The following is a 26,632-nucleotide window of genomic DNA, read 5'->3' as shown; positions in this document are numbered from 1 at the left end:
CGGGTTGTCTTGCTCTCCTCCGGTCCAGTAGGTGGCGAAAAACTCCACACTGCGGCTTGTGCTTGCTTTGCGGGTGAAGGAGTAAAGCGGAAGTGGATTGTTTCCTGACAAATTAGTCGTCTGAACACATTTAAGCTTTGTTTTTAGTCATTTCCTGTACATTCATCCTCAAATTATGGCAGCAGCTTGATCTATGGAGGTGGGATGGTGAAGATATATGGTTGTTACCGGTATTTTTGTTAAAGGTAATGATATTTTGGTGTTGATTTCTGACATTCAGCTTAAGTTAGAGTTGTTATGGTTGATCAGCTGGAAGTTGTTTATTGACAAGCTCGGAGTCTGTTTGCCAATGATTTTCTCTTCATGTATTTATCCTGTGTTGTAGTCATCAGATAAAACAAAGTATTCAACTGGCTCTCTTCCTTGTTAAGTATCACACTGCTTTTCTAACGCGACCCATAAACGACATTAAGTCGATTAATCAATATGTGAAAAGCGTGTATTTTGCTTGAAGTGTGTGTGTTTTGCTCAAGGAGATAAGTTCCCCCTTTTTCAACCAACCATGTGCTGTTCCTAATCACGGTTCCCAAACCTGATTACTGACCAATGCTGGTGTCTGCAGTCTCCTGCTGAAAGGAAAGGAGGGCTGATGCTCAGAGATAAAGGGTAAAGTTCAGGCCTAGGGATTCGTGCAAGTCCTCATCTTCACTCCAGGTTCAGACATCAGCAAATATTTGGGATGCTTCCTGAAGTAGACCTAGAGAGGCGTTTTTTCCCTTGATGGATTTAGTAGGAGATTGGTTAAACGCCTTGACTTTTGGCAAACTCATGACACAAAAGGTTGCATGTGAGTAGATATTGCTTGATTTGCTAATAACTGAAGGTGTCAAAATGGTCACTTGGAGACACATTTGTTAAAATTTAAAAAAATGTTTCCTTTAATCGTGGCTGAGACAGTGAGAACATTTTTGTTTGAATGAAGTGGTAGTGTGTCTGAAATACTGCCATCTTGGTAGAAAAAGTAATGTGTGCCTCTTGGGGTGGGGAAAGGTTTAATCAATTAACATTTGTCAGGACTGGTTATTGTAAGTGGAATACTGTATCATAACCCTACAGCCCAATATCACAGTAACTACTTACAAGGTTTTCACAGTAGAGAACATTCAGTGAGGTAGAACTGTATATGGTAGTGAAAGCAGTCAATTATTTGGTGAGGGAACTATTGAAATGTCGTGGTTATTGTCGTCATATGTTGACACCCCTAATAAGCATGTGATCATCTAGCCACTAGATAAATCCCTGATGGCTCCCTGCTTCATATTTGGGAGAGGAGAAACTGGAGGTTTGATGTAAAGGTTCAAAAGTGCAAATAATCCTGTAGAGTTTAATATCAGTCCGCAGAAATCAGCCAGTGATTATAATGTTTTCTGGTGGAGCTTTAAAGAGCGGCTGTTTACTTTATTGGCTCTATTGCTAAAGTCTTTGATGTGAAATTATTTTTGCGACCACAGGATAAAATAATTGCTTGTGAGTAGGAAATGTTTACACAGTATTGCTGTTAGACACAAATGTCATTTCTGATGTCTGTGCTTTAAACTGCTTTTCAGCAAATGTTTAATTTCCTGTGTTCTTTTCTCATTCCACAGATGTTATGTGTTCACTCACAATTGGCAGGATGCTCAAAAGTCAAGGAGATGTAAGACCTCTTTCGGTTTGTCTCTGTTTCTCATTGTTTGCCTGATTTCCACATTTGTGTTAATTGGTTGCTGACATGAATGAGTCTGGATTTATAATGATACTAATCAAGTTGCAAATAAAAGCAAATTGCTTTAGTTATTTCAGCTCTTGAATATCTGTAAGCAAATGTGTTCTGAAATGTAGTACAATGTTAAAGTAGTGGAGTACATCTTCAGAGTCTGTTTGTTTTAATATTATCTGGAGTTTACCTTGTAGATTAGATTCAAACCCAAAAATGTCAACTTTTATTTTTAAATTTTATATTTTGTTAATTTTTTTAGAGATTAGGGAGTTCAGAATTTAGTAGGTTGTTATATTGATTCTTTAAGGTTGCTATCCAAAACCTCTTAATTCTTCAGTTTTATAATAAACTAAGTTAGCTTAATTTTTATTCTGCTATGTCAGTGTATTGTTGATGTATTGGATTTGAGTTTTTATATTAACTGTTGCATTATACCATCTGTATGAAAACAGGATCTGGTCTATAGTAACTTATAGCAGGATAAGTTGATTTGTCAATAAAGGTAGATGATAACAGTAGATGTGTGCCATGCTCATCAAGATGTGTCTGTGTTCTGAAAGTTAACCCAAAATTAGTTCCATCATCAATCAGTAGATTGTCAGATCTGGTCACAGGCATGCAACAGCACTATCTCGGTACAAGTTAGAAAACCTTCTTGTTTTGCTTTTAACAGGAATTCATTACTGTGAGAGTTCAGGATCCTCGCGTGATGAACGAGGGATCATGGAAATCGTATGTGGACTACAAGATTTTTCTTCATGTAAGTACTTTTCATAAGGGTCTTTCTAAATATTAAATACTTCCTACTTCCTGTATAGTAATTAGTTTTTGTTTTTGCACATCAAAATGGAAGGCAGTAAGTGAAGTTATCTGTAAAGACTACTGTATCTCTTGTAATTACTATCGTTGTCTTGTTTGATTCACAGAAGAATAGTTAGCTCCAGAGTTATTGGCACCCTTGGGGAAAGAGAAGTTTTTAAAAGGTTATTAAAAATGTAATGGTTAACAGTTAAATCAGCCTTGCATTGCACATGTGAGGGAAGTCAAACTTCTTCCTTTTTTTTTTAAGAAACAAGAACCCTTATGAAAAACAGCTTAAACAGTTATGAGCACACTAGAATCAGGCTACTTTATTGTCCATTAAACTTGCATAAAATGGAAAATTGTCTTTGGCACTGGCATGGAAGTCAAAAAACAAATGCATCATACAAAACAATAGACATTAAGAACAATACATTACAATAAAATTCTCATCTCATTATCTCTAGCCGCTTTATCCTTCTACAGGGTCGCAGGCAAGCTGGAGCCTATCCCAGCTGACTACGGGCAAAAGGCGGGGTACACCCTGGACAAGTCGCCAGGTCATCACAGGGCTGACACATAGACACAGACAACCATTCACACTCACATTCACACCTACAGTCAATTTAGAGTCACAAGTTAACCTAACCTGCATGTCTTTGGACTGTGAGGGAAACCGGAGCACCCGGAGGAAACCCACGCGGACACGGGGAGAACATGCAAACTCCGCACAGAAAGGCCCTCGCCGGCCCTGGGGCTCACAATAAAATACTGTAAAAAGTAAATGGTATAGTCAGTTCCAATTTGGTCTATGATGATAATGAGACTGTCAGTGACAGTGTAGCTCACTCTGGCCCCATCCATTCCAGAAGGAATGATCTGAAGTGGGCCACCTTGCACAATAAATGTTGTAAGCTATGTACACCCTAGGAATACCTACCTATTTGCCAGAAAGAATCCACAATGGTGAGGAATTGACTGCGAAGAAGCTTTTTTTTTTTTTTTTTTTTTTTTGTGAAAACTGCTTGTTGGGGCTTAACTACTTCATATCTTCATTATTAATTGTAGCTATGCAAATCTGGGTAGAAGCTATATGTACCTGCCAAAAAGAATTTAAAAAAAATTGGTGTGAGAGAGAGAAAAGGAAGAAGTGACTTTTTTTGTGAAATGTGGACAATAACAGATGGACAACAGGCAATGCATGACGGCATAAACTCCTCACCTGTTGGCCAGACGAGCTAATCAATGAATGCAAATAAGGAATAAAAGGGATAAAACTGTGTGTGCTGAGTGGGTAGATCCTGTGGGGCTTATTTGAGCAGTCCCTTATTAAGAATGGCCACAGCTGATGGGATTTAAAAAAAATTTGTAGCCATTCTTCTTGGCCATTGGGACGAAGTCTGTGGCCTGATGGTAGCAGCTGAAATGCGTAGTGGAGAGGATGGGTGGGCTCCTGGTAGATCTGGATTGCCTTTTTAATTAATGCCTGAGAATGTAAGTCCTGGAATTGAAGTTATGTCCAATTATTTTGTTGGCCTGGTTGACGATTTGTGCCAGTTTGTTTTTTCACTGAGGGGTTTTCCATACCATGACATAATGTTGTACGTAAGGATGCTGTCAGTGATTTGTAGACCATGGACAGGGTGTGCTGGCTGGTACTGAAGCTCTTCAGTTTCCTGAGAAGAGTGATGTGCTGTCAGGTTTTTTTGTTTTTTTTTTTAAAGATGTAATTGACATTTGTCCTGAAAGGTGAGCTGATTATCTATTGTTTTGTATTTAAAGTGAGTGACCTGCTCATCTTCCTGGCCCTTCATGCTGATTGGTGTAAAAGTGAGCATGGGGCCTGTGCTGCCTTCTCTCCTACTGCCTCCCAGACACAGCTCCTTGGTCTTGGGGAAATTTAAGATCCAAAAAGCTGCTGTCGAACCAGGAAGCAAGGGTGTTAATATATTGGCAGTAGGAGGTGCTGTTTGTATCCAACAGGCAGGTGACTAAAACTCTTTTGAACAGAATGTGACTGAAGTATCTTCCAGTTTATATTTATCCTTTTTATCCCCTACTGGCCAAAAGGCCCGAAGGGGGATTGTCGTGGCGATATCTGTCCTGGGAAGGGTACTCGCCTTCTGAAATCAACTTCTCTCAGTTTTTGGAGGAATTTCATGAAACTTGACCGGATTCTTTATGTTGGTAATATGCATATTGCAAGTTCGTTCACTTCGGTCACATTTTGCCAGCATTATGGCAGAGTTGCCAGCAGGGGATATTTTGCTCTCGGAGCACTCTTGTTAAGTTCATATAATTGAGTGGTTGTCTGTGGCTTTTCATTTCACAGAAATGAGACAGAAATCTCACTTTTTCATAAATCGGGAAGTACAGTAGCTATAAAAATAGTTACATGCCTGAGATTGCCCATATCCACTGCTGGGGAAACAAGTAAATCACATTTTAGAAGAATTGGAGCTATAATAAATCTGGCTGGAAGAGAACAAAATACAGAATACTGTATTTTGTCTCCACACCCTCAGGAGGATGATGAGGGAGACAAAAATCTCTCCAGTGGTCATGATTGGAGACATGCAGAAGAAGCATTTTTGAGTCACTAAATCTCCATGTATGTTAGCCCCAACAGTTCACTAGATGGGACTGGATTTTATGGTCAGACAAAAATGGAGCTTCTTGACAATACTCAAGGTGGGTTTGGCATAAAAAGAAGGATGGTTATGTAGAAAAGAATCTAATCCTCCTATGAAAATATCTGCTAAGATGCTAAAGCTGGGTCATAGTTGGATCTTTCAGCCGTTACAATTCAAAATGTACATCCAAATCGACAAAAAATGGTTCAGTGAAATTTTTGACCTGGCCACCCCAGGCCTTGTACCTAAGCCTCATTTAAAGCCTGTGTGGTGAGCTAAAGAGGAAAGTCCACAAGTGAGGACCCTGCAGGATGTGGCGAGGATTCTGTATTCTTGCATAAAGTGCTAAATGCAGAAGTTGTGGGTTTTTTAAAAAAAAAAAAAAAAAGTTTGCATTTTCTGAGAATAACTTCTGTCATGTATTCAATGTGAGATTAAGTTAATGACAAATAAGTCAAATCATCCCCCCCCCCCCCATCTTTACTAAAGGTGCCAATAATTTGTGAGCTGAATAAACCTAAATCATAATTGTCTGTAATTAAGAGGCTCAGTTATATCAGTGGACATAATTTTCTGCTTTTTTTTTTTTTTTTTTGGGGGGGGGGTCCTAAGACCAACAGCAAGGCATTCACAGCTAAAACCTCCTGTGTGCGTCGGCGATATAGTGAGTTTGTGTGGCTGCAAAGGAAACTGCAGAAGAATGCTGGTCTGGTGTAAGTTTAAAAAAAAATAAATTAATGATTTACAATAATGCCAACGAATACATTTCAGTTGACTTCTCAAATTTGAGATTTCACACAACTGGAATAAAATAATTTGTATGTTAATATGAATGACTGGCTTTCTTTCCAATAATTTATCATTCTCAACTTTTCTTACAGACCTGTTCCTGACCTGCCTGGAAAGTCTTTCTTCCACTTTAACAACATAGACTTCATTGAAAAGAGGAGAAAGGGCTTACAGAGCTTCCTGGACAAGTCAGTTTTGTTTGTTTGTTTTTTTAAATATAAAATGTGACAGAATTAAGAGAATATGGATAATTGTCAATCAATTTGACTTTTTTTCCTCCTAGAGATTATAAAAGGACATGAGCAATGATGAATAATGCCAAATTGTACTTTGTTCGTAGCATTAACCTCAAATGAGTCAGTTGTCTTGCCTTAACCATGTGACTAACTGACGTCAACACAAACCATGTCCTGAAAATCATGACTTAATTGCTATTTTAAAAGTAAACATCAGAATCTGTCACTTCTGCAGATATGCTGAGTTTCAGCATGTGTTAAGGAGAAGTTTTGTATCCACAGGGTAGTTCACATGACTGTGTGCCTGTCCGACAGCCAGCTCCATCTGTTTCTGCAGACTCAGCTTCCTGTTGGTCACATTCAAGACTGTGTGAATGGTCACACTCCTTACAGTGTGACTGATGCCATTCTAACATATGCCTCATCCAATCGTGGCTGGGCTCAGGAGGAAGTGGACGGGTCACTGGAGCCATGCCCAACACCAATTTCTTATGAATCAGTTGAAAGGTACGGATGAACTTTTGAGTTCATGGAACTGTCAAATAATGAAGGATATCTAAACTGACCTTTGTTCTAATCCATAGTCCCTCTCCGAACGTTCCCCCTGTACGACATGAAGGAGGAGCTGTCGACAAGCCTGACCTAAACCCTGTTGACTCAAAATTGCAAGAAGACAATACAACTGTAGATACTGCAGCTCCTCGAGATGGCCGAGAAGGAAGCGCACAGGACTGGGAGAATTGTGAACACCTGGAGGTGGAAATCCATCAGCACGTTCCTGTTTTGAACACCCAAAACACTAAAGAAGGAAGTGATCTCGGTATACTAGATGAGCAAACACACATACACGACACCACCATGGACACCAATGCTAATGGAATTGGATGTGTGGTCTTGCAGGCACCCATTGCAGCAGATAAGTCTCAGTCGAACCATGTAGCTAGTAATAAATTGGTCAACTGTTTTTAGTCCTCATATTCCCCATTCTGAGAGGCATGTTATAGTTTAGAGAATGTATATAGTGAGTTAAACCAAACGCAGCTTATGTGAAGACACTACATTATAATTGTCACTTTGGATCCATGTTAACCTGCAGACCCGAGCTCTTTGAGAACTGTTTGTGGGTAAAGCTGAACAGTTTCAACTCTACTGTTAGTATCTAGTAAAGAGAGCCAAAATCAAATCGAGATGAATAACCTGACCACTGGAAGTCATTGAGACACCAGTGGTGAATTAAAGTTGTCTGATAAAGATTCTGCTTAGCTGAATAGACACAATGTGGGGATTTTTTTTTTTTTTCTTTTCCCCGGTTTTTTTTTTTTTTTTTCGGTTGGGTCTTTTTTTTTTTTTTTTTTTAGTAGTAAATGTTCACATTTGATGGTTACTTTTTACAAAAAGGGTAGAATACAACCTAAGTGTATAGCTGAGATGTTGATTAGGGGCCATCAAGGCTTTCTGGCAGTGCTGAAAGTGTACATGAACATGATGTACTAAAAAAAAAAATACAATAAGACACAGTTTCGAGTGAAGGGTGCAGTGTTTGAACCTGTTTATGTATATCAGTAAATCAAAGTTCTGAAGAGATTTTCAAGCTGACGTCCTATTCTAGTGGCTCAATCTTTGGACGCCCTGAAATAAATGACCGTAAAAAGAGAGAACCAGGTGGTCATGCTGCCTGGGAAATCATGACGTTATTAAACATCAAGGGGCAAAGGTAAAACTTGTTTCATAGGGTCCAGGCTTCCAAAGACTTAAGTGGTGTAGGTTTTTTTTTTTTTCTCTTTCCTGCTCTGCTGTAGACTGGAATTTGGAATCTAGTCTTAAGATGCTTCACTCTCTCACGGAGTGTACAAAACAGCATGGGTGACTCCTTGACATAGACTTAATGTGCATGGAGTTGATCGTTGAGAGACCAGGGTTTCTGATATCTGAGCTCTCTAACGCAGATGACGGAAGAGAATGATTTCTAGGGATTAGGACTTGTGCAATTTTTTTTTTTTTTAAAAGAACAGCACACTCCTCAGTGTTGCCTATATGGGGGATCTGGGTGGAGTGCAGCCAACACAGTAACTACTGGCACCCCTTGTAGTTTTGCATTTCAAAGTTGTTGGCACCCTGACAAAGTGTCTTCTTCCCTCTTCTCAAACATGTTGGTATGTGGAAGGGTGACCTATAAATCACCCCCAGATATGAATAGCTATACAGATGTCCATGCATGGTGCCCAGGTTGTTTTCCTGTCTCATGCTTGGTGACACCTTGGTGAAGATAATGTTCTAATGTTCATAGCCTAGTTTCAGCATGGCAGAGGCAACCAAATTGGTTGGGCTAAAACATCCCTCAAAAATGATCATGAGAACAGCTGCAAGTAATGATTGGTGTACAACCATTTCATAGTGCCTGTGGGGGTGTTTTCTTGTATAAAGTCCCCTCTTATTGCTGGACACCCCAATGATGACTTTGATTTATTCAGTTTTTGCAGTGAGTACATGTGCTCTATTGTGCAGTCTTTTTCTAAACTTAATGGTGATCTATCCTCTAACATTGAAACTTGATAACCCTTAAACTGGAATCCTTGGTTCCTACTTTGTTTACGTCACTTTGCTCTTTTACACTGTGCATGGGTGCAATAAGCGCATGCTTTCTCCTTTTAGGTACATGTGCAAATGTTCCAGTTGTAATTGGTTACTTCTGTTTGTGGTTTTGTACCTGTTACTTGATTTGGTGTAGGTCAGTCTCATTTCTGCGGAAAGCTGTTTGGTTTTCCAGGCAGGTGAAAAAAGTGCAGTGCACTCCAACGGTACGTTGTATAAAAAGCAGTACAGACCCTAGAGGTTAGGACATGAAATTCTTTGCTTTTTACTAACAGACTTTACTGTTGTGAAAGTCTTTAGACTATGTAAGTGGCAATGTAAGCCAGTGCAAAGGGGGGGGAAGAGAAGTGTGGTTTTTGTTTGGGTGTGGGGTTTTTTTTTTTTTTTTAAACTGAAGCGTGCCAGTACTTCCTGTGTTGACTGTATGTTGCCCATTTACAGGGAATAAAATGTGTGAAGTAAAATATTTTGTATACTGCATGCTTTTGCTCTTATTCATCCTGGTATGAATACCAGAGCAAAAGGCTAGACATAAGTCATGTTCCTGGCACAGTGCATTATGGGTATTCAATATGTCACTTATTGGATTTCTTGACTGCGTTGAATATTTCTTCAGTGCTTTTAGACATGGCTTAAGTGGCAACTGTTCAAAATGGTGCAATATGTTAAGGTGTAGTGGGGAAAATGATTTCAGTGCATATAAGTCTAGTGTTTCATATGCTGTTCGAAGCAGTGTGTCCTGAGTTGAACGGTCTGCCATTCCATTTATAAACCTCCATCCAACAGACTGTCCGATCATTGGTTAAAAAGGGAAACGAATTGCACAAATGCAAAATTTAGTTATTAGGCTAGTATGAAATTATTTAATTGCATTTTGGAGGTTCTGCGTGGCAGACCTTTCTAGAATTCTACAACTTTCAGCAAAATACAACGCTGTAAATGCTCTAGGAGGCAGACATTAGGAAGACCAGCATTAGACAAGTAGAGGCTTGGGGGGGGAGCTATTGTCTCTTGTGATAAATCTCAGTTGCTGCTGCTGGGATTTCAGTGTGGTAGAGTAAAGCACAAGTCCAGGTGCCTTTTATACTTTATCCCAGTATTAAAGGACACTTGGAATGAATAGTGAATCTGGATTAATTGAAGCTGTCTTGTGGATGCAGTACAGTAATGTGCCCCTAGTGTTTTGTACACTCAGCCCTTTGTATAGGATTCTGTTGTCTTGGGATATAGAAAAGCTTTTCTCTTGTACACTTTTTTTTTTTTTAACATACTAAAGATTGTATAATATTGAGACCAGAAGAGCAATATACTACAGATGATCTGTGGCTGATTTGAATGTTGCACAAAGCAGAGCCACATCAGTTATTGGGTGGAGAATACATGGACATGTTCACAGACAGGGGATGCTACATGCCCAGTCTAACACAGACAAAGCAATAGTTAAACTACTGCTGTGCAGGGATCATGTACATCAGGATTCAGTGCTTAATCCCGTCCCCCCCCCCCCCCTTATTTCTCCATATTATTGCACTAAAGTTATGGGAATGTGTGGGTTGTAGTTTACAACAGGCTGTTTACACTGTCCTAGGGAACACACTGTAATAGATAACAGATTAACGGCAAAGGGAATGTTTTTTTTTCTTTGAACTAATTATTTCTGAGCATAACTGTGACCTACCCTTGTTTAATTTCATGCTGCATTTGTTATTGTTTAACTGAATTATAAAAGTTGTGCACCTGGAGTAGAGCAAATTAAATTATTCTAGAGACAACCCCTTTTCCTCTTGTGTATGTGTTTGCCTTTTTAAAAAAAAAAAAACTTATCTGCACACTTTGTTCAAGGTTCTCAAAGTGACATTAGTACATCTAGACGAATGAGTCTGACATTCTGTACTTGGTTCACATATCTACTTCACAGATTAATTTAAACTAAATAGCTGTTTTATCTATATACCATTGGGGGGATCTTTCAATCTAACCACACCAGGGTAGAGGAGACTGATATTTAGACATAACAAATGATTTTCCCAGCCTGTGATACAAAATATAGAATTGCACCATTAACAAATCATGAGCAGTTGCTGTTTGTACAGAGAACTTGAGAAAACAAAGTCGTACGCAGCATGCCTACAGGGCCACAGGTGTAACGGGACAAACAAGTTATAAAACTATGTACAGACAGTGGTGTTTTGACAGCTTTGTCCCATCTGGAGTTTATAAAACTCTTCTGTGAGTAAAAACCTATTTAACATCAGTCAATATTTTTCATTGGTTTATTTATTCAAAAATATGTGAGAGCTATATACAAACAGATGATTTCAGAGAGTCACTGAGGGGTTACTATTTTGCAATGCAGCATAAAAAAAAAAATTACTTCTAAAATAATCTTGGGTTTTATCTTGTCAGAGTTGTGGTGGATTTAAGAGCACATCCTGTCAACATGAGGCACACTGCAGGGCCCCTCACACCTAGTAACAATTTAGTGTAGCCTATTTTACTACCGGCATGTTTTGAACAGTGGGAAGACAGAACTTGGGGAGAGAACATGCACAGACTAACCTAAGGTCAGGATTGAACCAGGAACCCTGGAGTTATGAGGCTGAGAATGCTAACACTACACTGCCATGCTTGCCGCCTTCTTGGAGCATGGATGACTTTGTGCTCTTTCTTCTATATAGTTTGTGTTTCAAACAGCTGTGTATGAAGTCACAGCATTTAGTTTGGCCTATGGCATCGACAGGCAGGGTTCTGGGGTTGACAGCAGGGAACTGCGCTCTGAGATACAGTGTAATCTGCGGTAGACACATTGTCTGTGGCAATATCCCATAACAGCACCTCACGCTCTCGCTCAATTTCCTTGAAGAGGAGTTGATACTCCTTACTGGCTGGGTCTAGAGGTGACCCTTCTCCCTCATCTTTGTCCAGATTAAAAATCAAAGGAGGATCATGAAGCTTCTGCTTTCCAGTTCCTCCACCACAGGCTTCTGCACCACCTAGCAAAGTGAAACAGAACTTCATGCTTTTAACAGCAGTACATAAAACGTGTCTTTTAAAACCATGCTAATATAATCCAGGTAAGAAGCTCAATAATATGGCATTGAAGGTAATAGCATTCTGATTTTGTTTGCAAATGGCACAATATTTAACAGAATGCAGACTGCTGAATGCAGTTTATGCATGACGAGTCGAGGAGCTTTCACTTCCACGAGTGTTCAATAATAGTCATGCTTTATATTAAAAACATGGCACTGATTATCCAAAGTCAGTCATGAATTATACCAGACCTGTAATGTAAAAAGCTTTGTAATGTCCCAGTCTGACAGTCTGCAGGTCTCCAAACTGCCCTGCTGCCCCGCTGTTCGGATGCATGAGGCTCTGATGATGGAAAACAGCACGTTACTCTCTGTACTTTTCTGTATCCCAAATTCCCCTTTATATACACTCGTACTGTTCTATAATTTCTAAAAGTGGTCCTGCCTTATGTCCTGTATCCGACCCATGGAGTAGGATGTCTGTTACGTCAATCCCGTCGTAATGTCGGTCTGAAGGAGGATCCACACTGGCTAAGGAGAGGATTGTGGAAAAGATATCCATACCACTAAAAATTGAAAAAAGTATTTGCAAAGGCAGTAAAAAGTTTTCCCCTTTTAGAAACTTAGAAGTTCTTCTACCTCAGCAGGGCATTACTAGTGCTGTTGGGTGATATTTTCCCTGGCCAGACGACCACTGATGGAACTCGATGGCCCCCTTCCCACGTGGTCCTCTTGGCTGAGCCTCCACCTGATCACCAGGAAATTCAATAATGTCACTGTAAGAAAGCAGCACCCTTTATGATTAAAACATCTTTACACGTAGGGACTCTCAGTGGTTTTAACATATTGTGGCTTCTACAGAAATGCACCCTGACGTATTACTATAAAAGTATAAAGCCTAGGGCAAGAATACAACCCCAATTCCAAAACAGTTGGGACACTGTAAAACAGAATGTGAAGATTTGCAAATAATAGACCCTATATTTCATTGAAAATAGTACAGACAACATATCAAATGTTGAAATTAAATGTTTTAAAAAATATAGGCTCATTCTGAAACATGTTTCAGAAAAGTTGGGACAGGGGCAACAAAAGACTGAAAAAGTTGTGTGATGCTAAAGGAAAAAACTAAGTTGGTTAATTGGCAACATATCAGTAACATGATCGGGTATAAAAAGGGCATCCCCGAGAGGCAGAGTCTCTCAGAAGTAAAGATGGGGATGGGTTCACTGCTCTGTGAAAGACTGCATGAGCAAACAGTGCAACAACTTAAGAATAACGTTCCTTGCTGTAAAAGTACAAAGAATTTGGGGATCGCATCATCTATGGTACATATAATTAAAAGATTCAGAGAATCTGGAGGAATCTCTGTCTGCAAGAGACAAGGCTGAAAACTGACATTGGATGCCTGTGATCTTCAGGCCCTCGGCTGACACTGCATTAAAAGCAGACATGCATCTGTAGTGTAAATCACTGTATGGACTCAGGAACACTTCAGAAAACCATCATCTGTGAAAACGGCTCATTACTGCATCCACAAATGCAAGTTAAAACCAGATATAAACAATATCCAGAAACACCGCCACCTTCTCCGGGCCCGAGTTCTTTTTACAATGGACTACGGTGAAGTGGAAAATTGTCCCGAGGTCTGACTAATAAGTAAAAATTCTTTTTAGAAATCATGGACACCATGTCCTCCAGACTAAAAAGGAGAGGGACCATCCAGCTTGTGATCAGTGCACAGTTCAAAAGCCAGCGTCTGTGATGGTATGAGAGTGCATTAGTGCAGTGTTTCTCAACCACTGGGCCGCAAAGTGCCATCTAGTGGGCTGTGAATTTTTCTTTCTTTCTCTCCCCCAAGTTGAAGCTAATTTTTACTCGCTGTAGGGTACAATTGCTGGGTTGCATCCAACATCACATCCACCTCATTAAGCTACAGTCACACTTCAGCACATGATGCTTTGCGATGGGTTATCGATGAAAATGAGGCATTTTGGCAGCGATGCATGGTGATGTACATGTGAGCTAAAAGTTGTGGTCACACAGCAGGTGAACACTTGACTGTCATGCCTTTGCACGCTTAAGTCTGGCGCAGTTCGAGTGGCCGGGCGCACTCATAGAGCATGTTGTGCGCTCACAGGACCCAGTCGTTATGGGAAACACCTGATACTGATTTGAGCACAATCAACACGTGCAGATACGGACGCTGTTTTCACAGAGGCTTTAAGTATCATCATGACCACTTACGTTTATAATGCTGTTTAAATACTCTGCTTTCATTTTTGTAAATATCACACCTACTAAAACACTCTTCCTGCACTTAGATCCGTCCACCGCTGTCTATCTTGTGTCCTAAGCCCCAGATTTTTAACCCAGCCACATATAAAAAGTTGTACACCTCCATGATCTTCCAGATTTTCATGTTTATCTGCATAGAATGTCTACAGCACCAGGTAGTTTGAGATGCCAGGGAACTCAGATGGATAATTTTCCAACTCGTAGGAAAAAATCTTTTGTTAGTGTGTAAGGATCTATCCCATTGAGTGGTTTCTATATCCACTTCGAGTGTACTTCTTGGTTTTAATAATTTGCTGTACACAAACATGGCACCAAGTTCTTGTATTAATGGACTAGAACCCACTTTTGGATCATTAATCCCTTTTGAGGGAGAATGCCCTGCATGCATGGCTTTATGTTGGCTTCTGGTACATCCATACCGTTTTAAATACAATACCTACAATTAAATACGGTTTGTTTTTATTGCATTTATTTAATTCCTGGGCTCCCATCTGTAACAGGGAGTGATGTTGCATCTCATTAATACACTTTACAATAAATTATTAGATTCTAATAGAAAAGATGAGCCAAAATAATTGGGGATCTTTTCTAAGGGACCCCAACTCGTGACAAGTATGAACAGGTGGGCCTTAAATTAGACAAGGTTGAGAACCCCTGCATTAGCGCATATGACATGGGTAGCTTGTGCATCTAGGAAGGCATCATTAATCCTGAATGATGTATATCTCACACACACACACACACACATTTCAGAGCAATATGCTGCTATCCAGACAAAATAGTTTCCAGGGAAGGCCTTCCTTCTTTCAGCAAGACAATTCCAGACCGCTTTTTGCACAGCTCCGTAATAAGAGTCTCCTGGTGCTAAACTGGCCTGTCTGCAGTCCAGACCTGTCTCCCATTTAAAACATTTGGCACATTATGAAGCAGAAAATATGACAACGGAGACCCCGAACTGTTGAGCAACTGAAATTGTAAATCAGGTAAGAATAGGACAGCATTTCTCTTTTAAAACTACAGCAATTGATCTCAGTTCCCAAACATTTACAGAGCGTTGTTAAAAGTAGAGGTGATGCAACACACCCGTTCCACGTTTTTTGAAAGGTGTTGCTGACATCAAATCCAAAATGGGCATATATTTTTCAAAACACAATAAAAGTTCTCCGTTTCAACATTTGATATGTTTGTCTTTGTACTATTTTCAATGAAATATAGGGTTTCCATGATTTGCAAATTATCACATTGTGTTTTATTTACAGTTTACACAGCGTCCCAAGTTCTTTGGAATTGGGGTTGCATTATAAAAATATTGCTCAGATGACATGATAAAGGCATGATTTTTTTTTAAAACTTTACAACATGCATTCTGTGAAAAAAGGGTTCTAAAGGCTTTGTTTCAAAAGTTCTTATCTTCCTCAAGGTTTTTTTTTTTTTAATTTGGAATCCCCTCTGAAAAGAAAACACACTATTCCTGAGGTTCAGAGTGAACCTTTAAGGGTTTCTCCAAAGGATAAACCAAAGAACCCTTAATGGTTCTGGACCTTTTCTAAGAGTGTATGAACATGGTATATTGGTGGTTTTTGTTCATTACCTCTGCTGGTCTGCCACTTCCCTAGAAAAGGCCCAGTACTCCCTGCAAACTCGCATTTCTGCTCCCATGGGCCGTTATCACCTAAAAGGTTCACACGGAGACCTTAAGATCCACAGCTCTCTCAAAATCCTGAAATGGTTTTACTCCATAAATTATTAGCAGCTTTAAAAAATACATTCACAGGTCAGAATAACCTGTAGAAGTGTCACCACTATCACTGAATGACAATGTACACCTTATAGTTACAGATGATATTTGAGACTTACCAGTAAACCATATAAGTGTGTTCTTCATCTGAAAGGCCTCAACTGCAACTTTTATACTCCCCACTAAACTGTCCATATCATGAAGACTGGCTGAATAAGCTTCCTTTGCGGTTACGTTCAGGAAGCGATTATGGAACAGAGGAACATGCATATGGGCCAAAGCCACATACAGCAGGAAAGGCTGCCCCCTATTCCTACAAAGACAAAAACATATACTATCTATATAGCAGTATACTGTGAGACTGCATAAGTATTGATTTAAAAAAAAAAAAAGATTAACAGCACAGAGAAACCATTGTTAAGTCTTTCACCATAACAGTGAGCATTTTAAAGATAAAGTTAAAAAAGATCAATCATTTTCAATGTAGTACTTAGTAAGCATTTTCAAAAGAAAATATTGTGTCACACGAGGATGCAATATTATTTATCCTGGCTTTCATCAATAATGCCCCTTATTTCAGTGTCTTTTTCTAATTTGTCTTATGACAAGATAAACACTAACGTTTTATGTTGTTAAAAGATATGTATATTTTATATATATCAGTTCAAATGGTTGTGCATGTATGATACGAGATGTGAAATGGCTCTGAAGTTGTCTTGAGGTTTAGCTTACAGTATGTAGCAGTAATGTGAAAGAGGAGAAGTTTGACCACAGATATCCTGGCCATTCATGATCTATCCATTTCAAAGGTCAACGTCACAGCTCAGTGCTTGGTCGGTTAAACTAAACAAGCCTGTTTGCAGACTCTGCATGTCACACTGATGGATCAAAGTCTCCTGGCTGCTTTGGACTCCAACAACTGCTTTTATATACCATTCAGAAATTACGTCAAATATCCAGATAACTTTGGGGGGAGGTAATTTTGCATTAACACCTTGATTTTTTTTTTAACAGAGAAACTGCACGTTTACCATTTTCCCTTCCCAGAAACCACTGTGGGAACATGATGACTACTACTGTTACTAATAATAATAATAATAATATCCATCCAGTAACTGCTTATTCTGTGCAGGGTCACAGGCAAGCTGGAGCCTATCCCAGCTGACTATGGGCGAGAGGCGGGGTACACCCTGGACAAGTCGCCAGGTCATTGCAGGGCCGACACATTCAGACCTACGGTCAATTTAGAGCCACCAATTAGCCTAACCTGCATGTCTTTGGACTGTGGGGGAAACCGGAGCACCCGGAGGAAACCCACACAGACACGGGGAGAACATGCAAACTCCAACCAGAAAGGCCTCTGGTGGCCACTGCGCTTGAACCCAGAACCTTTTTTGCTGTGAGATGATAGTGCTAACCACTACACAGCCACTACTACTACTAATAATAATAATAATAACAACAACAAGAGAAGAAGCAGCTTACAGTTGAAGTCTGTTTCTAATACAATTATAAATAGTGAAGTTAATGCCCACTTATGAATATATCGAATCAAAATGTATTTTAAGAAACAGTAGCTTTCATTTAGATCTTTTAGAAAAAAGCTAGCTAAAAACAGCCAAGCTAGTTGGCAAGAAGGGTGCCATGCTTTATCAGGAATTTACAATATAAAAAAAGTGTTGATTTGTTTTAAATTTTTTCTTGGTCAGTGAATAATTCCAGCTGTGTCTAGATTTTTGATTGAACCTTTAAACATATGTATAACCTTCCCTATCCTTCCAGTGAAGATCTGTAATTCATTTAATGAATCCAACATTCAGGTATTAGTTTATAGATGATCAGATTATGAAATTGCATGTATTAGCTAGACTGTTTATATTGTTTATTTCAGTTATTCTATTTTTAATTATTGCATTGCCTGTTTGCACCGTGGGTCAGAGAGGACTGAAATTTCATCTGTGCTGCATGTCGAGCATGTATAGCATATTTGACAAAGTTGACTTGACTTGAGACTGGGCTATTTTTCTTCACTGATTACTCACAAGTGGAGCATGCAAGATTATAAAATATTATAAAGAAATACTTAAACTGCATAAAATACTCAAACAATGTCCGTATCTGGGGCTGTGCTGACAAACAGTGGCAGACTGAAAAAAATATTCATAAGTTACATACCTTGCAGTCAAAATCTGTGTGGCTGCTGCTTTAGCATATTTTTCTGTGAGATCCCAAAGATCCAGTGGTTGTTCAACTATGCTCTGATTTTCGAATAGAGGTAATGCTATTTTTGTGTCACACCCTCCACCTTTTCTGCTGTGTAGAAATTGAACACTTTTAAAGTAAATTATCTATCAATATGGATTATGTTTATTTTATGCCTCAGATGCACAAGCTAACACATGTGACATGTCCTCTCACCTACTGTGTTTACTTTGTTCACATGGGAAACAGGTGGGCAGGTCAAAGCCAGGCTCATCAGTGCAGCCCATGTCGTTACTATATGGAATGCCAAGATAATATTCAAAACCTGTTTATAAAAACAAGCAAATGCAGTTGAAGGTCAAATCATACTGAACTGTCCCTTATAGTGACATTTAATGGCCTATAATTTTATGTCCTGAGTTTACACCATCTTTTGCACACACTGAACATTTTATTAGGAACACTGTTTATACTGGGTACGGCCTCCTTTTGCTCTGAAAACGGCCTCAATTCTTCAGAGCATGGATTCCACAAGATGTTGGAAACAACTTGAGATTCTTATCCAAGCTGATATAATTGTATCATGCAATTCCTGCAGATTTTAAATATACACTTTCATATTGTGAATCTCCCGTTCTACCACATTCCACAGGTACACTTTTGGATTCAGATCCCGTGACTGGGAAGGTCACGGAAGAGCATTGAACTCATTGTCATGTTCATAAGACCAGTTTGAGATGACCTTTGCTTTGTGACACGGTGCATTATCATGCTGGAAGTAGCCATTAATAGTGTTGTGGTACTTGAGACCGGCCTCAAGACCACTTTTTGAAGATCTCGGTCTCGCCTCGGAATCGACCGCATTTTTACTCGGTCTTGTCTCAGTCTCAGACATACAGGACTCGGGATTTTATTTCAAGACCAGTCAAGACCACAACTGCAGGAATATCACTAAGTTGCCTATGCATTGTCTGATTTATTTGTTAACATCGTTACTGTGATTGGATGTAAAACCTCCTGCTTCAAATGCAACCAATAATGTGATTCATTGCTAATTTGAAATTTTTCATCCGGTTGTCATCCCCGTCACCCATCTCTGCCCCCCTCCATACACACTGGTCTGGTCCTGATTTGGTCTCGACTTGATCTCAAACCCTCAAAGTCTTGGTCATGACAACAACACTAGCCATTAGAAGATGATAAATTGTGGCCGTGACAGAATGTACATGATCAGCAATAATGCTCAAAGAGGCTGTGGTATTCAAGCAATGATTGACTGGTATTAACAAGACCAAAGCGGGCCAAGAAAACATTACCCACACCATTCCACCACCCTGGACTGTTGACACAGGACAGATTGGGTCCATGGGGTCATGCTGATGCCACAAAATTCTGAACTTAACATCTGTGTGCCTCAATGTATGCACGTATGTATGCCAAATGTGACTTTAATGTACTTAACTCTGTGGACTGGATGGTATGGACCACTGTGTCCAAGATGCCATTTTCCTATAGCCAGAAATAAGGACAGCATTACAATCCTTCTAAAAACTTCTGAATTATGTAGATCACCACGATAAAATACAGAGTATTCTGTTAATAGCGACTGTTAATTTGCTATTCAGTACACTTATTGCTGTAGTGTCAGTGTTGCATGCATTAATCAGGAGCTAATCACATCATCAGGCCTCTCCGAGCTCCCTCACTGCAAAACACCAGAATGTTAATCAAAGTTTCCCTGAATAATTCTCTTAAGTAGTCCTGTGATGACCTGGCGACTTGTCCAGGGTGTACCCCGCCTTTCGCCCGTAGTCAGCTGGGATAGGCTCCAGCTTGCCTGCGACCCTGTAGAAGGATAAAGCGGCTAGAGATAACGAGATGATATTCTCTTAAGTGTGCTGTGTTTACCAATCATGGCAGTGTAATAGCCAGCATCACGTAGGAGCTGGGGAAATGTTGTCTCATTAAGTGGTAATCCTCCAATAGACCCCTTTGCAAAATTGTGAGTTACTCCATTGCGTAAGCCGTGTCTACCAGTCAGTAATGCAGCACGCGAGGGCGAACACGTGGAAGCAGGAGAGTGGAAGTCTGTAAACCTGCAACACAATCAGGATTCCACTTAGATATGCAGTAACTAATGAACAGCCCTCATGTAATATTTCCAATTTGTTTCATTATTGGAAATACCTCTAAAATATAACTGCAAAAATAATCTTAGTAATTTTATCCACACTGCACTATACCTTTTGCCTTCCAGCTTTAACATATTCAGCCAGGGGGTAGTATTGTCAGACTCATTTGTCCAGAGGTCTCCCCAACCAATATCATCAGCCAGGATAATAATAAAATTTGGCCTTTCTTTCATCTTGATCTTGTCTCGATTTTCAAAAAAAAAGTTTTTGTAACACACCAGTCCTGAGAACAGGGAGCAAAATAAGAGCAGCACAGAGACGCCACCTTCTGCCATTTGGAATGCAAAATCTATCAGAAAGAGAAATGGTTCAGTAATTGTACATAGATATATTCAATTTGGGGAAAATATTTTGAAAAAAAAATAAAATTGCTTATAATCTTATCTTTTTATTCTAATCCTCTACTCCCACTGAAACTATATGAATAAAGCATAATGGGAAAAATATTTATATTTACAAATATTTACTAATTTAAACAATATGCAAAATGAGGATGTTTATGAAACCCTCCAGCTACTAGTAAAATTTACTCTATTTCATTAATAAAGACCTCAAGCCTGTGTAATGAAGCCAGTTGAAGCCTGTTCTCTCCTTGAGTCCTAAGGCGACCTCCTAACCTAGCAAAAAAAATCGTTATTATATAACAGGTTAAGAAACATCTGCACCAGTCAACCTCCAAAACAGGCAGAAGAGTAGAATTAAATTCAGTACCTTGCTACCAGCTTGGCATATCATACACAGAGTACATAATAGTTTGAGAGTTGCTATTTTAAAAAAAACGCTGCTCGCCTGGTAGGAGGTTACAGCTGTGTGGACTGTGAGGATTGGGTTACAGTGGTACACTCGCCACTGATGTAGACTCTTGCTGAGGGAACACAGCATTGGCAGACCACCAACAAAGTGTTTATTATCCTCAACCTGGAAAACAGGTAAGATGATTTTGTTTTAGAACAACTGTAACAACTTTGTCAAAATTTATTTTACCCTGATAGGGGTAAAGGGTAATACACACAGAAGATTTAATCAGCAGCTGTGATTGGACAAATACCTGTTACCTCCATGTAGTGCAACATAAATCAATAAACGACTTTAATACTCTACGGTCAGACACCAGTCAACATTAACAGGTAAAATATGTTATTTTTGAAGAAAGCAGTTAGAAAAAAAGATAATTATCAATGGACATGGAGTGTACCCAAAAATTATAGAATTATTCAGCTGTGAGAATTACACTCTCTCAAAAAAAAAAAAAAAGTGTGCTAAACTGTATATTTATCTTCTGTATCCTTAATATGTATCGTTCACTTGTAAATATATGTTTTGGGTACTTTCAGAAAAGATTTAAAGTCCATAATTACTTTTCAGATTCAAAATTGTTGTCATGTACACTATACAGCTTTCTAATTAAGATACATACTAAAGGTACGAAAGTATTTAGTCTCCTATTTTCTGAGAATACTGCATCTAGATAAAAATATAATAATTTTCTTATAAGCTGATGAACAATCAATTTTGAATTACTTTTCCAAATCAATTCAACTTGGCCACTGCTGTGGTTTTACAAAAAGGCTACATTTACTAAACCAGTGACTTATAAGAAATTGTTTTCCCAAATACATTTTTAAAAATATTATTGTCCACTCTATATTCGACCATTTCTGGGTTCACGGTTAATTACAGCATTACCTGCACACATGCTGGAGTTAGTTCAGACTTGGGCAGTTTATGTGGTCTACATGCTGCACTACACTACACACGAAGGAAAGGGTCAGAGCAATTAGTGCGCATGCGCAAACCCGGGTGACTAACGACATCCCATGTTTCTATAGTCTGGAGAACTGCAGCTATTTCTTAGCAAGTTCCTACTAGAAAGAAAGAAAGAACGAACAGCTGTATCTTTGACCTAGCACTATACGACGATAATGTACATTAAAACCGATTGAAATACTTCTCACCTAAAATTAAAACACTTTCCTGCAGAACGCCGCAGCTGTTTACTTCTGCAAGCCGCTGCCACATCTGAATCGACGTAGCTTACGTTTTAGGAAAGGAATCACAGTAGTCACGTGATAACGTGTCAACAAACAGGAAACTTCATATTCAGCATAAACAAATGACTTACAGTTGGGTCCATAAATATTTGGACAGAGGCAACATTTTTCTAATTTTGGTTCTGTACATTACCACAATGAATTTTGAACAAAACAATTCAGATGCAGTTGAAGTTCAGACTTTCAGCTTTAATTCAGTGGGTTGAACAAAATGATTGCATAAAAATGTGAGGAACTAAAGCATTTTTTAAAAACACAATCCCTTCATTTCAGGGGCTCAAAAGTCTCATCTCATCTCATTATCTGTAGCCGCTTTATCCTTCTACAGGGTCGCAGGCAAGCTGGAGCCTATCCCAGCTGACTACGGGCGAAAGGCGGGGTACACCCTGGACAAGTCGCCAGGTCATCACAGGGCTGACACATAGACACAGACAACCATTCACACTCACATTCACACCTACGGTCAATTTAGAGTCACCAGTTAACCTAACCTGCATGTCTTTGGACTGTGGGGGAAACCGGAGCACCCGGAGGAAACCCACGCGGACACGGGGAGAACATGCAAACTCCACACAGAAAGGCCCTCGCCGGCCCCGGGGCTTGAACCCAGGACCTTCTTGCTGTGAGGCGACAGCGCTAACCACTACACCACCGTGCCGCCCGGGCTCAAAAGTAATTGGACAAATTAAATAATTGTAAATAAAATGTTCATTTCTAATACTTGGTTGAAAACCCTTTGTTGGCAATGACTGCCTGAAGTCTTGAACTCATGGACATCACCAGATGCGGTGTTTCCTCCTTTTTAATGCTCTGCCAGGCCTCTACTGCAGCGGTTTTCAGTTGCTGTTTGTTTGTTTGTGGGCCTTTCTGTCTGAAGTTTAGTCTTTAACAAGTGAAACGCATGCTCAGTTGGGTTGTGATCAGGTGACTGACTTGGCTATTCAAGAATATTCCACTTCTTTGCTTGAATAAACTCCTGGGTTGCTTTGGCTTTATGTTTTGGGTCATTGTCCATCTGTATCATGAAACGCCGACCAATCAGTTTGGCTGGATTTGAGCACACAGTATGTCTCTGAATACCTCAGAATTCATCCGGCTGCTTCTGTCCTGTGTCACATCATCAATAAACACTAGTGACCCAGTGCCACTGGCAGCCATGCATGCCCAAGCCATCACACTGCCTCCACCGTGTTTTACAGATGATGTGGTATCCACTGGATCATGAGCTGTACCACACCTTCGCCATACTTTTTTCTTTCCATCATTTTGGTAGAGGTTGATCTTGGTTTCATCTGTCCAAAGAATGTTCTTCCAGAACTGTGCTGGCTTTTTTAGATGTTTTTTAGCAAAGTCCAATCTAGCCTTTTTATTCTTGAGGCTTATGAGTGGCTTGCACCGTGCAGTGAACCCTCTGTATTTACTTTCATGCAGTCTTCTCTTTATGGTAGATTTGGATATTGATACGCCTACCTCCCGGAGAGTGTTGTTCACTTGGTTGGCTGTTGTGAAGGGGTTTCGCTTCACCATGGAAATGATTCTGTGATCATCCACCACTGTTGTCTTCTGTTGGCATCCAGGTCTTTTTGCATTGATTTCACCAGTGCTTTCTTTCTCAGGATGTACCAAACTGTAGATTTTGCCACTCCTAATATTGTAGCAATTTCTCGGATGGGTTTTTTCTGTTTTCGCAGCTTAAGGATGGCTTGTTTCACCTGCATGGAGAGCTCCTTTGACCGCATGTTTTCTTCACAGCAAAATCTTCCAAATGCAAGCACCACACCTCAAATCAACTCCAGGCCTTTTATCTGCTTAATTGAGAATGACATAACAAAGGAATTGCCCACACCTGCCCACGAAATAGCCTTTGAGTCAATTGTCCAATTACTTTTGGTCCCTTTAAAAACAGGGTGGCACATGTTAAGGAGCTGAAACTCCTAAACCCTTCATCCAATTTTAATGTGGATACCCTCAAATGAAAGCTGAAAGTGTGGACTTTATGTCCATGTCCATTATATAACTATAACTTGAATATGTTTCAGTAAACAGGTAAAAAACCAAAATTTGTGTCAGTGTCCAAATATATATGGACCTAACTGTATTTCACGCCGAAGGTTTACGGCACTTTGTGTGTCCAAACTCCCATTTTAGGTGTGAATTTTGGCTCTGGAAGCCAACAACAGTAAAACAAACAGCATTCAGTTTGGACTGAAAAACAAAAACAAATTGAAACAATACTACATCCACCATAAGATTTGTCACTAACATCTCTCTAGAGGCAGGTACATGAACATTTTGATCAGGTATACATAAGGCCAGACCTGTGTTGTAGCACAGATTTGAAATGTTATAGATTTAATGTCGAAGGACATAATGCTCCTTAAAGGTAGACTGCCTTTCAGATTTTCCAAGTTTAGGTCATAAAAATAATTTTCCCTGACACCCAATTATTTTTGTTTAATGGACCAAAAGCTACTGAATTTGAATCACAGACTTCCATTTTTTAAAAATAGAACAATTAATGAATTTAGGGCCACGTGGCCCTAAATTCTCTGCTATTTTTTCCTGCTTCACTATGACCCAATTCAAGATACCATGTCATGCATCACATGGTGGGCTTTCCCCGTTTGTGCAAGGCATTGTGGGATGCAAACTTGAAACGGGAGAGGAAACTGGAGAACGCGAATGAAACATGAAAAACTGACGACAGTAACGGAAAGCGAGAAGTAAAGACGTTATGTTGTGAAGGAAAGGAAACCAAACTAATAAATATCGGCGATCAGCGAGCACCTTGGTGTGATCAGCTGTTCATTTAGCGACAGAATGATGTAACTGTCAGTGCACGGTCAAGGTAAACCTGTAGATGGCAGTAATGCAACACTGGTTGCCAGCTGCCATAAAACCCAAAAGAAGAAGAAAAAGAAAGTAAACCTGTGCATGCGCACACAAACGTCCTCTGTCTGCTTGACTGCGCAAAGCGAGCGATTTCATGCACATTATTTGCTAGGGAATCCCCTCAAATTAAATAACTTCCCAGGCACAGAAAGGCCTGATATTTTGTGAGATATTACAGAAATAAACATATCACAATGACCAAATTTTAGAGCGAACTACATTTCACCGATTTTATGAAATTGAAAGGCCGTCTTGCTTTAAAAGCGTAACTTTGCCCCAAAGACAAAAAATTAAGTTTGACTATAACTTAAAATATAGAACTTAAGATTTAAAGTGTTTGATATCATTTCCTTATACATTACTTCAAAAGTGCTATATCTCTATAACCAGATGTTCTGTACTTTCAGTTCAATCTTTAACCCCTTAGTACATTTACATTTCTAGCATTTAGTGGATGCCAGCATTGTGTGTGTGAACGGAGTGCCAAAGATAAACTGGTGTCCTATTGAGGGTGAATTCTTTCATCCTGTGCTTAGTATTCCCAAGATAGGCTCCAGGTCCACCATTACCCTGGCCAGGATAGCAACTGTTTACTGAAGATGAATAAAACCCTGTTGGAAAATAGTTATCACAGTGTACAAAAGTACAAGTACTTTTTTTTCCAAGTTAGTGATCATTAAAGCCTCTCAGTGAAGAGGTACATTTTTAGTCTTTGTTTGAAGACAGCAGGTGACTTGGCTGTTCAGACAGCTAGAGGATGTTCATTCCACCACCTGAGTGCCAGTACAGGGAAGAGTCTTGATGAATATCATATTTGTATTTTAATTGATGGAGGAATCTCAAAGGGAACGTGATGCAGAGTGGCGTGTGATAAGTGTCTTCAGGTAAGTGGGGATTGGCCCATTTTTAGCTTTGTAGACAAGCAACAATGTTTTCAAGCAGGAAGCCAGTGAAGGGAATGCAGTAACGGGGTGATGTGGGAGAACTTGGGGAGATTAAATAAGTGTTAAAGCTGTTACAGAAGCAGGGGGCACTCAGGGGAAGACCTGTCACGAGCATGTTGCAGTAATCCAATCTTGAGATGACGTGACTGAACAAACACTTAAGTGGCTTCAGTAGAGAGATCTCAACTTCGGTCAGTGCAGGAAACCTTGGGGTAACCACGGACAATCAAACAACTATCCTTTTCCTCTTGCACTGCTAATGAGTCATGCTCATGTTGATTTCTCCTTTACAAAATCAGAAGGATTTGTCCATTTCTATCCATATAGGCCACTCAGGTGCTTGTTCAGTCCCTTGTCATTTTGAGATTTGACCATGGCAACTTACTCCTGACAGGTCTGCCTCTAAGTGCCATTTGACCTCTTCAGCTGATCCAGAATGCAGCTGCACAACTCGTTTTCAACCTTCCTAAATC

At 39.6% G+C, this 26,632-nt stretch overlaps 3 protein-coding genes across 11 annotated transcripts in view; 2 read left to right on the top strand and 1 right to left on the bottom strand.

Annotated features, from left to right (window-relative positions):
- The first annotated feature begins 83 nt into the window (after nucleotides 1–83).
- Nucleotides 84–10,572, top strand: snx11 (sorting nexin 11). 2 transcript variants are annotated; one of them, XM_060939839.1, is made up of 7 exons: nucleotides 84–245; nucleotides 1,647–1,696; nucleotides 2,433–2,519; nucleotides 5,806–5,906; nucleotides 6,075–6,170; nucleotides 6,501–6,725; nucleotides 6,803–10,572. In XM_060939839.1, the coding sequence occupies exons 1-7, from the start codon at nucleotides 218–220 to the stop codon at nucleotides 7,185–7,187; spliced, it is 972 nt and encodes a 323-aa protein (XP_060795822.1). In that variant the 5' UTR covers nucleotides 84–217; the 3' UTR covers nucleotides 7,188–10,572. The 2 variants fall into 2 exon arrangements, with proteins under 2 accessions (XP_060795822.1, XP_060795821.1); XM_060939838.1 differs by having other exon boundaries at nucleotides 1,647–1,711.
- A 497-nt stretch (nucleotides 10,573–11,069) lies between these two features.
- arsg (arylsulfatase G) overlaps nucleotides 11,070–26,632 on the bottom strand; it is a 16,743-nt gene continuing 1,180 nt past the window's right edge. The window contains exons 1-15 of one of the 8 annotated variants that reach the window (XM_060939847.1): nucleotides 22,228–22,276; nucleotides 21,959–22,137; nucleotides 20,984–21,190; nucleotides 20,823–20,889; nucleotides 20,324–20,688; nucleotides 19,989–20,176; nucleotides 19,544–19,589; nucleotides 18,297–18,407; nucleotides 18,054–18,191; nucleotides 15,998–16,191; nucleotides 15,732–15,812; nucleotides 12,482–12,590; nucleotides 12,288–12,408; nucleotides 12,095–12,185; nucleotides 11,070–11,803 (exon numbers count right to left, since the gene is read on the bottom strand). In XM_060939847.1, coding sequence (XP_060795830.1) covers nucleotides 11,526–11,803; nucleotides 12,095–12,185; nucleotides 12,288–12,408; nucleotides 12,482–12,590; nucleotides 15,732–15,812; nucleotides 15,998–16,191; nucleotides 18,054–18,191; nucleotides 18,297–18,407; nucleotides 19,544–19,589; nucleotides 19,989–20,176; nucleotides 20,324–20,547 — 1,581 coding nt within the window. In that variant the 5' untranslated portion in view covers nucleotides 20,548–20,688; nucleotides 20,823–20,889; nucleotides 20,984–21,190; nucleotides 21,959–22,137; nucleotides 22,228–22,276 and the 3' untranslated portion in view covers nucleotides 11,070–11,525. Of the gene's footprint in view, nucleotides 11,804–12,094; nucleotides 12,186–12,287; nucleotides 12,409–12,481; nucleotides 12,591–15,731; nucleotides 15,813–15,997; nucleotides 16,192–18,053; nucleotides 18,192–18,296; nucleotides 18,408–19,543; nucleotides 19,590–19,988; nucleotides 20,177–20,323; nucleotides 20,689–20,822; nucleotides 21,191–21,958; nucleotides 22,138–22,227; nucleotides 22,316–26,632 lie in introns of those variants that run through there. The other 7 variants (XM_060939846.1, XM_060939848.1, XM_060939844.1 and 4 more) reach the window with 7 other exon arrangements.
- The window catches only part of LOC132898326 (monocarboxylate transporter 7), a 24,413-nt gene continuing 18,710 nt past the window's right edge, over nucleotides 20,930–26,632 (top strand). The window contains exon 1 of the mRNA XM_060939850.1: nucleotides 20,930–21,201. The gene's annotated coding sequence lies outside the window, so the exon portion shown is untranslated. The remainder of the gene's footprint in view (nucleotides 21,202–26,632) is intronic.

This window comes from Neoarius graeffei, chromosome 14 (genome assembly GCF_027579695.1).
Source record: "Neoarius graeffei isolate fNeoGra1 chromosome 14, fNeoGra1.pri, whole genome shotgun sequence".
NCBI lineage: Eukaryota > Metazoa > Chordata > Actinopteri > Siluriformes > Ariidae > Neoarius > Neoarius graeffei.
Note: the sequence above shows the minus strand (reverse complement) of the source record. Positions and strands in the feature narration are given on the sequence as shown.

What these genes read in the sequence shown, in the direction of transcription:
- snx11 (XM_060939838.1), top strand. Translation starts at nt 218, where the DNA reads ATGGTTGTTACCGGTATTTTTGTTAAAG. An exon ending in GAGATGTAAGACCTCTTTCG is followed by an intron (nt 1,712 to 2,432) that starts GTTTGTCTCTGT and finishes TGCTTTTAACAG; the next exon opens with GAATTCATTACTGTGAGAGT. An exon ending in ACTACAAGATTTTTCTTCAT is followed by an intron (nt 2,520 to 5,805) that starts GTAAGTACTTTT and finishes GGGGGTCCTAAG; the next exon opens with ACCAACAGCAAGGCATTCAC.